The sequence below is a fragment of the Lepidochelys kempii genome, chromosome 1, assembly GCF_965140265.1.
Source record: "Lepidochelys kempii isolate rLepKem1 chromosome 1, rLepKem1.hap2, whole genome shotgun sequence".
NCBI lineage: Eukaryota > Metazoa > Chordata > Testudines > Cheloniidae > Lepidochelys > Lepidochelys kempii.
Genome location: NC_133256.1, coordinates 351,156,511 through 351,169,747, shown reverse-complemented (window position 1 = coordinate 351,169,747; position 13,237 = coordinate 351,156,511). Strand labels below are relative to the sequence as shown.

Below are 13,237 nucleotides of genomic sequence, written 5' to 3'. Positions count from 1 at the left end.
TTGCCTGGGAGTGCAGATCCTTGGTGGGGGCTCCTGGGGCTACACTAACACACAGACTAATAAGTAGGGGTGCTGCCCCTCCCAATAAATCATGCGGAATGCCTGGGCTGTCAGGTGGGATTCAAATCTTACTGGCACAAATTTGAGGTGACCCGCTTAACTCAGGGCTTCGCTGTTCATGAATAGTGCACCCGTCCTAAACGAGCTGAGACAGCTTTATAACATGCCACACACCACGGTATCTCTTACGTAGCTGCAGTGCATGCATTTTCCTGGCATAAATTACTTACAGTGTCTGTGTGTGTACAATCCATGGCGACAAACCTACACACAGATACCGCCGTCTCCAGCTATCTACATACAGCAGTAGTTCTCAGCTGTGGTCCACTGCTCGTTCAGGGAAAGCCCCTGGCGCGCCGGGCCAGTTTGTTTACCTGCCACGTCAGCAGGTTCGGCCGATGGCAGCTCCCATTTGCCGCGGTTTGCCGCTCCAGGCTGATGGGGGCTGCGGGAAGGGTGGCCAGCACATCCTTCGGCTCGCGCCGCTTTCCGCAGCCCCCATCGGCCTGGAGCGGCGAACCGCTGCCAGTGGGAGACGCGATCGGCTGAACCTGCAAACGCAGCAGGCAAACAAATGGGCCCAGCCCACCAGCGGCTTTCCCTGAACAAGTGGTGGACCACAGTTGAGAACCACTGACATACAGGCAGCATGGGAATCAAATGTATGGACTTCTGCTTCAGAAACCCAAGTGTTTCCCCAGCGAGCAGAGACAGCTGCTCCACTGACTCCGGTAGCAGAGAGGTTTGAAAAATCCACTTGTCAAGCCCTTTTATTTTTGATAGTTCCTTCTGACAGTAAAGACATTTCCACGGCTTGTGTAGTAGCTGCATCATCATTCCATCCCGCGAAGGTGGCCGTGCTCAGCACACTGTAAGAGCTCCTGGGTCTCCCAGGAGAAATGAATATGATCTAGTTCCTCTGTAGAAAACTTCTTCTCAGATTTTGGATATGTTTGTCCACATCCTGGACACTCACAGATGGATTAAAAACAAAGTTCTGGCACCTCCTCCTGGCTGACAGTTTGTGTTTATAGTTCAGCCCTTGTAGACGATAAACTCTTCAGTGGTGCATCCAAAGTTGATAGAGCCAAAGGAGTGAAGTGTCACATCAGAACAGTCAAAAGGTTCCACGAGATGTAAATCAGACCCACTCTGTATTTACATCATCCTTAGTATTCGAGCCCTGCGAATCCGCAGATACTCACTGACCATTTATCCAGATTGCGGATCAGATGCGGATACAATTTTGTGTCTGCTCAGGGCTCTACTCAGCATCATGGTATCCAAATGCTGATGGAGCCAAATTGCCCAAACTGTGCGATCCAGGGCAATGAGCTGAACGTAGTAAGTCAGAAGGTAACTGTGTAATCAGGTCTGATCAACTCTATATTGGAGTAACTCAAGTAGGTTCTGTAGCTTTTCCCAAACAAATGGCAGTGAAAACAGCAGATTCCTTCCCCACAATGTCACTTTTTCCCCCCCAGTACTTATCCCTCCTGTGATTTGGGAAACAGAGGTGTTTATGCATCTCTGTGTATTTACCTATGTAAGAGCCAGGGTATTATTCTTAGCGATTGTATTTATTAGTATGTGACAGTTCTAGCAGGAATCTAAAGCTGTGACTCCTCCATTAAGGGGTGTGTACGAGCAAACCCAAGCTGCTGGCAGATTTGGCTACACTCAGTGCAGAATATAAGGGGCCACCTACTAATTCAAACACTGGTCTGCAATGGCTTGTGGCTGGGCAGATGCTAATGCCAAGGTACCAGCTAAGTGCCCACTGCATGCACCTTGAAGTATAGCACTTGGAACCCACCCCCTTTTCAATCCAGAAATACAGCTCTCGTCTTACTCTGAGTCTGGCATACAGATACTGCTGTGATGCTGGTGGTATATGGGAGCAATTCCACACGCTCCATCGGGGAAGTGAGAAATCCTTGATCAGCTGTGACACTCATTCCAAGCAGTGGAGGGCAGCAGCAGCCGGATCCAGCACTGTGGATTAGTGTGTAGTATGTGTGTGTTCATGGGTGTGGGTCTCTGCATGCAGTGCGTGCAGCTGGGTGTGCTGAGGAAGGGAGTTTCTACTGCAGTGTGTGTGTGGTGCACACTCTGTCTGTCTTGCACAGGTGTCTGTCTGTAGTGCTTCCTTTTCCCACCGGTGCGCGGGAACCATGCAGAGGTGTCCCTGGAGGGTTTACTTCTCCAGGCAGTGCCTGGATGCTTTGGCTCTTTGTTTCTCTGTTGCTGCACTCGGGGTGTATCAGCCTGAATAGCTACACGCATGTAGTTGTGGATTTGGGACTGGCACATTCCCTGCCCTCTTGCTGTGCCTTGCTCTTTCCGGTTTGGCAAGTAAAACTCCTTCGCTGTGCTGCTGAAAAGCACTGAGATCTCTGATTAATTCCACTCTGATGTCAGACATGCGGCTCTGCTGGGAGGGATTTACAGAGCTGCGTTTAAGCTCTCGTTCACTGAGAGAATCTTTCTCTGTCTCTTCCCTCCCCCCTTCCCCTTCCCCCCCACCCCCCGCCCCAGCTCTCTGAAAATGTGTAGACATTTTTCTGTTGAAAGGGTCGCTAAGGCTTGGGGTCGGTTCAGAGCTTTGCATTTGATTCCCTCTCTTTACCACTGGATATTTTTTCATTCTTCTCATTCAGCTGCCATTGAGGACAGAGAGAGCAGCTTTGTTGGAACAGGACAATGAAATGAACACCCCCCCCCTTTTTTTCCCCCGATGACAGCCCGTTACTTAGCAACGGGGTGGGGGGATTTTAACAGAAGATCAGAGCGTCAGGATGAGGAGATAACCTCTGCCATTCCCTTTCCCAGGAAACTTACTCAAGAGCCACCTTCCCTGTTGACAGGCTCCTGATTCTTTTCCTCCCAAGAGCCCGCAGGAAAGTCTCAGAGAGAATCCTCCCAGATGGCTGGCTGGCTGGCTGCCTCCCCCTGCAACTCCTCTGCTCAGGCACCCCACTCTTCAGTGACATGCTAAGGGCATCATGTAAAGGGAAGCCCAGTGTGGGATCAGTAAGCTCTCTGCATACACATGCAGGTGACTGAGAGGGGGATCCGTGGGCAGAAGGGAGAGCCAGGCGGCCAGGGCTGACCCCTACCCACACAGGGAGGGAAAGGAGCGTTCGCCTTTTTGTTCTGACAGTGGGCAAGGGAGGGAGGGAGAGAGACTGTGCCCAGCTCCGTGCTGAGAGCGATGGTTGCTCCGAAGAGGTCTCCGTGTGAAAGGCAGAGAGGCCACCTGCGCCTGGCAGCATGGTGCTGAAATCTAACCCTAGCATCATTCTCTTGTGCTCTTTCCTGCCCAGTGACTACATCATCGAGGAGAAGACGGCCGTGCTGCAGAAGAGGGAGCATGAGGGATTCGGGTTTGTGTTGCGAGGGGCCAAAGGTAAGGGCTGGTTTATTTCACTCAGGGCTGGGGCTGGGAGGGGAAGCTCCGTGTCTACAGGGCCCTGCTCTGGCTGGCTGCACTGGTGTTACACACTGCCAGCCCGTGGGCCCCCATACAGCAGGGCTCTCCGGGGACTCTCCCTCCCCTTGTCTCATGTCCGGGCACATTAGAGTTTAACTCTGTTGATGTACATTGTCCACACCTGGGATTTCATGGCAAATGTGCAGCCGTTGCACCCTGACTGGCAGGTCTCTGCTAGACTCTGTGCTGTGCAGAAAACTCTGCATGCCGAGGAGTTTCACCTTCAGCCTATTGCATGTGGACAGTGTGCATGCGTGATTCAGACAGGGAGCCCCTCAGAGCAGGGCTCGTGTGCAGCCCCAGGCCCCCACGTTGACTGTGAATTTGGAGACCAGTTACTACAGTCACTGGCTGTGCTGGGGCATAACTGCAGGCTGGGAAGAAGAATCGTGTGGTGGAGCCTCTGTTCTGAGGCGGCCACTTGTGGGACTGTGCTGTCAGCCCTGCCTGATCAGGGTCTCCCCTGCTGGCATCAAGGGGACATTTCCATTCCCCACACTGTCTTGGGGAATTCCTCGGCTCACGCTGCCAGTGCATCTGGCTCCCATTGTAGCTATTGTGGCTCATATTACCAGGAATTGTTACCAGAAAGAATCCCTCTGGGACGGAGAGTGATTGAGCTCATATATTGGCATTGACTAACCAGCGTTAACCCTGAGCTGGGAGCATGGGGAAGGCAGGGGATTCCTAGGACAGAGGGTCATTTTTCCAGAAATCTCAGGTTGAAGACTGGGGCAGACCCAGCACTGAAGTGTAATCAGATCAGTATGGGAGAACATAGCCACAGTGATGTCTGTCTGTGTCCCCTCCTGCTCCCCAGGAGACATGGTACCTATAGGGAAGGCTTGGAGAGAGGCTGCCAGCTTTGAATAGAAGATCTGCTCCTTTTCGAGACCTTGCTGTGGGTGGAGCCCTTTTGATTTGGGTTTGAGCCCCACAAGTGATTTCCTCCTAGCATTCACCGATTGTCTTTTTCTGCATGTATCACAGAAGGGTTTTGTGTGCAAGTGGGTGTGTCTTTCAGTACATGTATGTGTGTGTGTGTGTTTGTGTGTGTGTGTCCTACTCATATCTGCTAGTCTGCAAATTGTGTAATGAAACTTGCCAGCCCTCAGCATGGCATCTCCCTTTCTCACGGGTTCGGTTGTCATGGTGCGGGGTTACTCCCGTAACGACCAGCTTTTCTCCTATTCTCTCAGGCTTTCTCAGTTTCCTCACCTCAAGTTTGTATGCTTTGTATTTTCTTGTGTCTGCTGATAGCTGGCGGAAGAGACTCCAGGCAGGTTAGACAATGGGCATTTGGCTGTGGGGCTCTGCAGCCAAATGAGTCTTTGTGGGATTTTTGGTATAAATATGGCTTAGAGTCTGTATGACTCTGGGGGCCACAACACTACTGTCAGAGGCCATGGGGAAGCATATCAGAGGGTCATGGAGGTGAAGGTGGCTTTGAGGCCTTGTAGGGGTTTCAGAGTAACAGCCATGTTAGTCTGTATTCGCAAAAAGAAAAGGAGTACTTGTGGCACCTTAGAGACTAACCCATTTATTTGAGCATAAGCTTTTGTGAGCTAAAGCTCAAGTGAGCTGTAGCTCACGAAAGCTTATGCTCAAATAAATGGGTTAGTCTCTAAGGTGCCACAAGTACTCCTTTCCTTGTAGGGGTGAAGATCTCTGATTAGTGAGGGTTGGGTGTGGCTCACTTGGGAGCCCATCACTCTCCCATGGTCACAAACTGTTAATCTGGGAGTCATCCTTGACCCCTCTCTCCCCTTTACGTTCCCCTGATTAAAGCTACTGCCAAGCCCTGCTTCTTCCTCTGTAGCGTGCCCCAATCCACCCATCCTCCGTTCCCACTTCCAGAAGCCTTGCCCATGCCCTGGTGACACCCAGCCGGGGCTGCAGCCTCCATCTTTCTGGATAACCCACTCACCCCTCCCACCTGTTTATGTGACTGAAGAAAACATAAACCAGCCCCCATCCCTTCCTGTGCCCACTGTTATCACAATAAGTATATGGGGTGTTTCCTGCTCCCAGAGTAACGGCACTCACAGACAAGTGCACAGACCAGGCACTGATGTCCACTCACCCTACAACAGCCATAACTTTATTATTGATTTGGCACGTCCTGGGGCCGGGTGCTGGACAGACATACAGAAACAGGTGGGCCCTGCCTCAGGGACTTTGCCATCTAAACGAGTACTTGGCAGTTAGGTGAATAGTGAAAACATCCCCAGCTATGTGAATTGGAGTAAAAAAAACAGACGGGCTGTAAGCCCCCATGCTTGAAGGGAGGTCGCAGCCACTAGCTGACTGGGTTGGGGGAGAAGCAATCCCACTCGTCAGGTTATTCCCTACGTGGTTTTTGTACTTTCCTATGAGGCAGCTGGTCCGAAGTCTGGTTGGAGCTGGGATCCTGGGCTGATCCTGTTCCTATTTCTCTTCCAAATGCTGTTGCTGAACTCCTCTTCTTGTCCTGCCTCTCTGAGCGTGCCATCTGCCCCCTTCCTTTTTCGAGTCCCTTCATTGGCTCTACCAGTCTCAGATTCAAACTCCTTGTCCTCGCTGTCAGGTCTCTACCCAGCTCTGCCCCCGCCTGCCTCTCTTCTCTCATCACTTGCTGCTTCCTGGCCCAGGACCTGCACTCTATCAACTCCAGTTCCCTCCATCTGCCATGAGCACTTCCACCTTCCCTTACTCTCCTCTGTGCCTGGAACAACCTCCTTGGTCTTACAGGCCACACAATATCCTTCCCTTCAGATCCCAGTGTTGTATGTCCGATGTCGAACCACACACTTGCACCAAACTAATTACTGAAAAGTAAACAAAGCACAAATGGAAGACGTATATCTAATGTGGTGTATCCACTGCAGAGTCAAGTAAACTCATGAGGGAAAGGATGGTGCTGTGGTTAGGATGCTAGTCTGGGACTCTGAACCCATAATTCACAGATTCCAAGGCCCAAAGAGACCATTGTGATCATCTAGTCTGACCTCCTGCGTATAACAGGCCATCAAGCTTCCCCAAAATAATTTAGTTCTCTCCCTCATTACAGACTTCCTGTGTGGCTGTGGGCAAGTCTCTGTACCATGAGATGACCGAACTTTCCAACCTCACAGGGGTGTTGTAGGATAAATCTGTTTCAGATTGTGAGGTGATACTTCAGTGATAGATACACCTTATTTCATTACGCTGTTCCTAACCCACTGACCTCTGTCTTTTGTCATCTTCATCGTTTGCTTGGAAGAGGCTTAAGGTTTGATACTTGATGTCCCGTGTTTGGTGGTTACACTCTTTGGGGGGCTGCATGAGGCATAGCCACAGTGCTGAAGCAGCACTTTCCATTGTGGGGCGTGGACACACGAGCAATATAGAAATATTCAAAGTACTGGGAAATAGCAGCTTCAGAAATCCAGTCATTAGCCATAGTCCCGGTGGAATCCCCTGGTCTCATTATGATCATAATTCTGGGACAATGGGAATAAGACTCATACCTGCAGCTCATGGTATTAGCATACAGTTGGTTGTTGTAAATCCATCACCATCCTCAATTTAATGGTGGCTGAGACACCTGACCTTACTTGAACTTCTTTGGTTCATGCTTCTGGCCCTGTTTTGTCTTTGAGCCTTTGTCCAGAGGGGTAGTAGACTTGGTTCGGAATGGTTTGACCATGCACACTTTGTCCTCACCTGTATCGGGCATCCCACCTTCAATGTGGTCTCCCTTGGTATATGAGTCCTAGAATGAAATAAACACTGGAGTTGTCTTAGTTACAGGGTAGGCGCCCTGGTCCCTGAGATTCCTCTCTCTGTTGGCGATTTATCTGGTCTGTTTTTGGAATTGAGACAAATTGCTCTGAATGAGTTTGATTCTTCTCACCAACTGAAACTCTTCTATGCATTTGCTCTGGATCTCACAGCTTCCATCTCACAGTTTCCATGGCAACTTTTAGACTCTCCTAGGTCATTTTAGGGTCAGTCATCACCTGGTGGCGGGGTGCTACACTCTGATCTTCACGGTGGGACTGGACATTGGAGAAGTGAAAATGACACACCACCTCTTCCTCCACACCACCACCTCTTCTATGCTGAGGCCAAGAACTCCCCTCATGCCTGAGGAGATGGGCGTGCTACTGTAAGTGCCTGCCCTAGGAGACTGATAGGCACAGCTGGATTCCAGACGTCTCTTGGGCGATGTCTAGAGTGGTGGCGAGGGGTGTGATTCCCCTGCTCATGTACACATGTTGACGCTAGCTCTCAGCAGGCTAGTGCAAGTACAAATAGCAGTGTATCCATGGTAGCTTGGGTAACAGCCGCAGAGGCGTGGCTTAGCCATGCCACGTATATACCCAGCAGCTTCTGGCAGGTTTGTACTTGGGATGGCTAAGCCATGGCACTGCAGCTACACTGCTCTTTATACTCACGCTGGCTTGACGAGTGTACGCGAGCAGAAGAATCTCACCTCTAGCTCATAGTGTAGACCTTGCCCAAGGCAAGAGACGCTGCTCCTCTCCCACAGAACCACTCTGCCCAGGGATCAGTAGAGGAATTTTTCTTCTTTGAGGTGGAGTCTGCATAGTTCCACATGTCAGGTAAGTTTGTCCCAGTGCACAAACTTGGAATCTGCTACAGAGCAAAGTTCATTAGAGCTACTCACCTCCCCTTCCTCCTCTTCTCCTGCAGAGCTCGAGGGTAAAAAAGGGGAACTGGCCCCAGATGACGGCTGAAGGTGCAGTGAGCTCAGAATTTGTTCACTTAAATTCATGGCCTCCCTCATTTTTTTTTCTTCTGCCCCACTGGGGCCTCTTGTTGTGTATACATATGTGACGATGTGACGCAGCAGGGAGGGGGGAGTGTTGACCTGGGAATGTGCCCTGGGGATGGGAGACCTGAGAGCCTGTCACCTGAGCCAGGAGGGGGAGGAGGAGGTAACACCTCTGCCCAGGAATGTGAACAGAGACTGCAGGAGGGAGCCTGCTGGGTGGGTTTAGTTTCAGTTTGGGGCTCGGTGGAGGAACACAGGAAACCCCAGGGCTGGGATCTAAGCTCCCTGCTCCCCTAGAAGGACTTGACTGAGGGGTCCTGGGTGTACCCACAAGCTCTGTTTTGGACTGTGTTCCTGTTGTCCAATGAACCTGAAACACAATGAAACACGGTCTCCCATAGTATTCTTGTCAGCAAGTTAAGGAAGTATGGGCTGGATGAATGCACTATAAGGTGGGTAGAAAGCTGGCTAAATTGTCGGGCTCAACGGGTAGTGATCAATGGCTCCATGTCTAGTTGGCAGCCGGTATCAAGTGGAGTGCCCCAAGGGTCGGTCCTGGGGCCGGTTTTATTCAATATCTTCATAAATGATCTGGAGGATGGTGTGGATTGCACCCTCAGCAAATTTGCGGATGATACTAAACTGGGAGGAGTGGTAGATACGCTGGAGGGGAGGGATAGGATACAGAAGGACCTAGACCAATTGGAAGATTGGGCCAAAAGGAATCTGATGAGGTTCAATAAGGATAAGTGCAGGGTCCTGCACTTAGGACGGAAGAACCCAATGCACAGCTACAGACTAGGGACCGAATGGCTAGGCAGCAGTTCTGCAGAAAAGGACCTAGGGGTGACAGTGGACGAGAAGCTGGATATGAGTCAGCAGTGTGCCCTTGTTGCCAAGAAGGCCAATGGCATTTTGGGATGTATAAGTAGGGGCATAGCGAGCAGATCGAGGGACGTGATCGTTCCCCTCTATTTGACATTGGTGAGGCCTCATCTGGAGTACTGTGTCCAGTTTTGGGCCCCACACTTCAAGAAGGATGTGGATAAATTGGAGAGAGTCCAGCGAAGGGCAACAAAAATGATTAGGGGACTGGAACACATGAGTTATGAGGAGAGGCTGAGGGAGCTGGGATTGTTTAGCCTGCAGAAGAGAAGAATGAGGGGGGATTTGATAGCTGCTTTCAACTACCTGAAAGGGGGTTCCAAAGAGGATGGCTCTAGACTGTTCTCAATGGTAGCAGATGACAGAACGAGGAGTAATGGTCTCAAGTTGCAGTGGGGGAGGTTTAGATTGGATATTAGGAAAAACTTTTTCACTAAGAGGGTGGTGAAACACTGGAATGCGTGACCTAGGGAGGTGGTAGAATCTCCTTCCTTAGAGGTTTTTAAGGTCAGGCTTGACAAAGCCCTGGCTGGGATGATTTAACTGGGAATTGGTCCTGCTTCGAGCAGGGGGTTGGACTAGATGACCTTCTGGGGTCCCTTCCAACCCTGATATTCTATGATTCTATGAACCTTCTGTTTTACTGGCTGGCTGAGAGTCTCAGTGGATCCCAGGAAGAGGGGTGCAGGGCCTGGACTCCCCCACACTCCGTGACAACTGGTGGCAGAGGTGGGATGTACTGCACCCCGTGAACGGCACTTCCTGCAGTAAGTGACTGGGGAACAGTAAAACGAAGGGGGAGTGACGGGGACCAGGCGTGCTGAAGATTCAGAGAGAGACGGTTTCGGGGGGCGGTTAACCGCTGGGAGTGTGTGACCAGAGAGAAGGACTTTTGCAGTAACAGCGTTCCCCGGGGGATTGCAGCGAGCGGTCCCATGGGCGGAGGAGTCAGCAGCTCGACCCTGGCAAAGAGGTGGTGACCTCAAGAAGGACTGGCACACTAGGGGTTTTTCCTGGAAACCGTGGAAAGCTGCCCAGCCTGCAAGTGGCCAGCAGGGAGATGTACGCTAAACGCCTTAAGAGCGACCTGGTGGAGCTGTGCAGGCAGAGGGGGCTGCGCATCGGGAGGTCCACCAAGGAACAGCTGATTGCCCAGTTGGAGGAGAGGGATCGCTTGGATGACCCGATCCCTGTCCCTGAGGGAAGCCGCCCGGTGGATGCAGCCTGGGCCCTGGGGCCTGACCGGGCTGGGAGGGGTCAGACTGCTGCCGAGGACATCCCGAGACCCTTCCTACCTATGTCTGGGGGAGGGGTTGGGGGAAGCCCAGTGAATACCGAGGGCACCCTGACCCCGGCAGCCAGCGGGGGATCCTCCCGGCGGAGCTCCCCATCCCTGGAGCGGATGCGGCTGGAATGGGAGAGGGAGATGAAAATGAGGGAGCTGGAGAATCATGAAAAACAACGTCAACATGAGCAGGAGGAGAAGGAGAAACAACGTCAACATGAGCAGGAGGAGAAGGAGAGGGAGCGTCAGGAGAAGGAGAAGGAACGTCAGGAGAAGGAGAAACAAAGACAGCATGAACTGGAGCTGGCCAGGCTGAGGAACAGTGGGGCCCCGGCTGCGGTGAGTGCGAGGGGACCCAAGACTGCAGGGAGCTTTGATAAGTGCTTCCTGGCCCAGCGGAAGGAGGGGGAGGACATAGATAGCTTCCTGACAGCCTTTGAGAATGCCTGCGAGATGCACAGGGTTGACCCTGCCAACAGGCTCCAGTTCCTCACCCCCTTACTGGACCCCAAAGCCATGGAGGTGTACAGCCGAATGACAGGGGCGGAGGCAGGGGACTATGAACTGTTCAAACAGGCCCTGCTCCGTGAGTTTGGGCTGACCCCCGAGATGTACCGGAGAAGGTTCCGGAGTCAGCGTAAAACGCCTGAGGTCACCTACCTACAACTGGTCAACCGGATGCAGGAGTATGCCCGCAAGTGGACAGCTGGGGCCCGACCTAAAGAGGACCTGCTTGACCTAATCGTACTGGAGCAACTGTATGATCAGTGCCCTTCCGACCTGAGGCTGTGGCTGGTGGACAAAAAGCTCGAGAACCCCCAGCACGCAGGGCAGCTGGCCGACGAGTTTGTGAACAGTCGGTCAGGGGGTAGCCGGGAGGAGTCCCAAAAGAACAGCCCCCCCCTCCCCCTGATGCAGAGAGAGAGTCACCATGGGGCCTCCCAGCGGGGAAATAGGGAGAACCCCCTCCAAAGGGGAACGCCTGGCGTCGGGCCCCTCCGACCCGCTCGAGGGGACCAACGTGACCTGAGCTGCTATCACTGTGGCCAGAGAGGCCACGTACGGACCCAGTGCCCCGGGCTCAGGGACAAACTGAGCAGACCCAACCCTGGGTAGGGTTAAGACCTACCTGACCCTGACAGGGGTGGGCGGGACCCTATTTAAGGTGCCCGTGGCAAGGGTACATCTGAAATGGGGGGCCAAGGAGGGCCCCAAGGATGTGGGGGTACACCACCATTTGCCCACTGAAGTTTTGATGGGGGGAGACGTAGACGACTGGCCAAACAACCCCCAGACCGCCCTGGTTGTGAGCCGTAGCCAGAGCCGGCGAGGGGCACTGCACCCTGACCTCGGGGAGGGTACCACACCGGAGGCGCAGGACCCTACCCTGGTGGGGAGGGAGCGCCGAGGGGCACAGCTCAGAGAGGCGGAGGCCTCAGACCTGGCCACTGAGGGGGAACCGGGCCCCATCCCTTCCCCAGCCGCTGAGTTCCAGGCCGAGTTGAGGAAAGATCCCTCCTTGCGGAAGCTCAGGGACCTGGCCGACCTCAGGGTGGTACGGACCATGAGGAGAGGCTGCCAGGAGAGGTTCCTGTGGGAGAAGGGGTTCCTGTACCGAGAATGGGCTCCCACAAGGGAAGTAGAGCCCTGTGGGATCAGGAGGCAGCTGGTGGTCCCCCAGAAGTATCACCGTAAGCTCCTGTACCTAGCCCATGACGTCCCTCTCGCAGGGCACCAGGGAATCCAGCGCACCCGGCAGAGGTTGCTACAGAACTTTTACTGGCCCGGGGTCTTTACCACCGTCTGGCAGTATTGCCGATCCTGTGACCCCTGTCAGAGGGTGTGGAAACCCGGGACAAGGGGAAAGCGGCTTTGAGACCTTTGCCCATCATAGAGGAGACTTTCCAGAAGGTGGCCATGGACATCGTGGGGCCACTCAGCAAGACGACCCGGTCGGGGAAGAAATACATTCTGGGGGTGGTAGATTTTGCCACCCGCTACCCCGAGGCAGTGCCCTTAGCTTCCATGGAAGCAGACACCGTGGCCAATGCGCTCCTGACCATTTTCAGCCGAGTGGGGTTCCCCAAGGAAGTCTTGACAGACCAAGGCTCCAACTTCATGTCGGCCCTGCTCCGGTGCTTGTGGGAGAAATGTGGGGTCCGGCACGACTGGGCCTCAGCTTATCACCCCCAGTCCAATGGGCTGGTGGAGAGGTTTAACGGGACGCTAAAGATGATGCTGAAAACCTTTATGAACCAGCACCCGCAGGATTGGGACAAGTACTTACCTTAGCTGCTGTTCGCGTACAGGGAGGTGCCCCAGAAGTCTACCGGATTTTTGCCTTTCGAACTGTTATATGGAAGGAGGGTGAGGGGCCCCCTGGACCTGATGAGAGACGAGTGGGAGGGGAAGGCCACTCCCGATGGAGAGTCAGTGGTGGAGTATGTCCTGATCTTCCGAGAGAGACTGGCTGAACTCATGGGCCTGGCCAGGGAGAATCTGGCCAGAGCCCAGAGGAAGCAGAAGGTCTGGTATGACCGCACGGCATGGGCCCGTGCCTACGCCACCGGGGATCAGGTGATGGTTCTCATCCCCGTGAGAAAGAACAAACTACAGGCCGCCTGGGAGGGCCCTTTCAAGGTTGTCCAGCAGCTCAGTGAGGTAAACTATGTGGTGGAGCTGTCAAACCGGGCGCACCACCGCCGGGTGTACCATGTGAATATGTTGAAGCCATATTGTGACAGGGGGAATGTGG

At 53.2% G+C, this 13,237-nt stretch overlaps 1 protein-coding gene across 10 annotated transcripts in view; it reads left to right on the top strand.

Annotated features, from left to right (window-relative positions):
* The window catches only part of SHANK3 (SH3 and multiple ankyrin repeat domains 3), a 772,487-nt gene that overhangs the window by 653,984 nt on the left and 105,266 nt on the right, over positions 1–13,237 (top strand). For all 10 annotated transcript variants that reach the window (XM_073329053.1, XM_073329054.1, XM_073329055.1 and 7 more), the window contains one exon: positions 3,387–3,469. In XM_073329053.1, the coding sequence (XP_073185154.1) occupies positions 3,387–3,469 (83 nt within the window). The remainder of the gene's footprint in view (positions 1–3,386; positions 3,470–13,237) is intronic.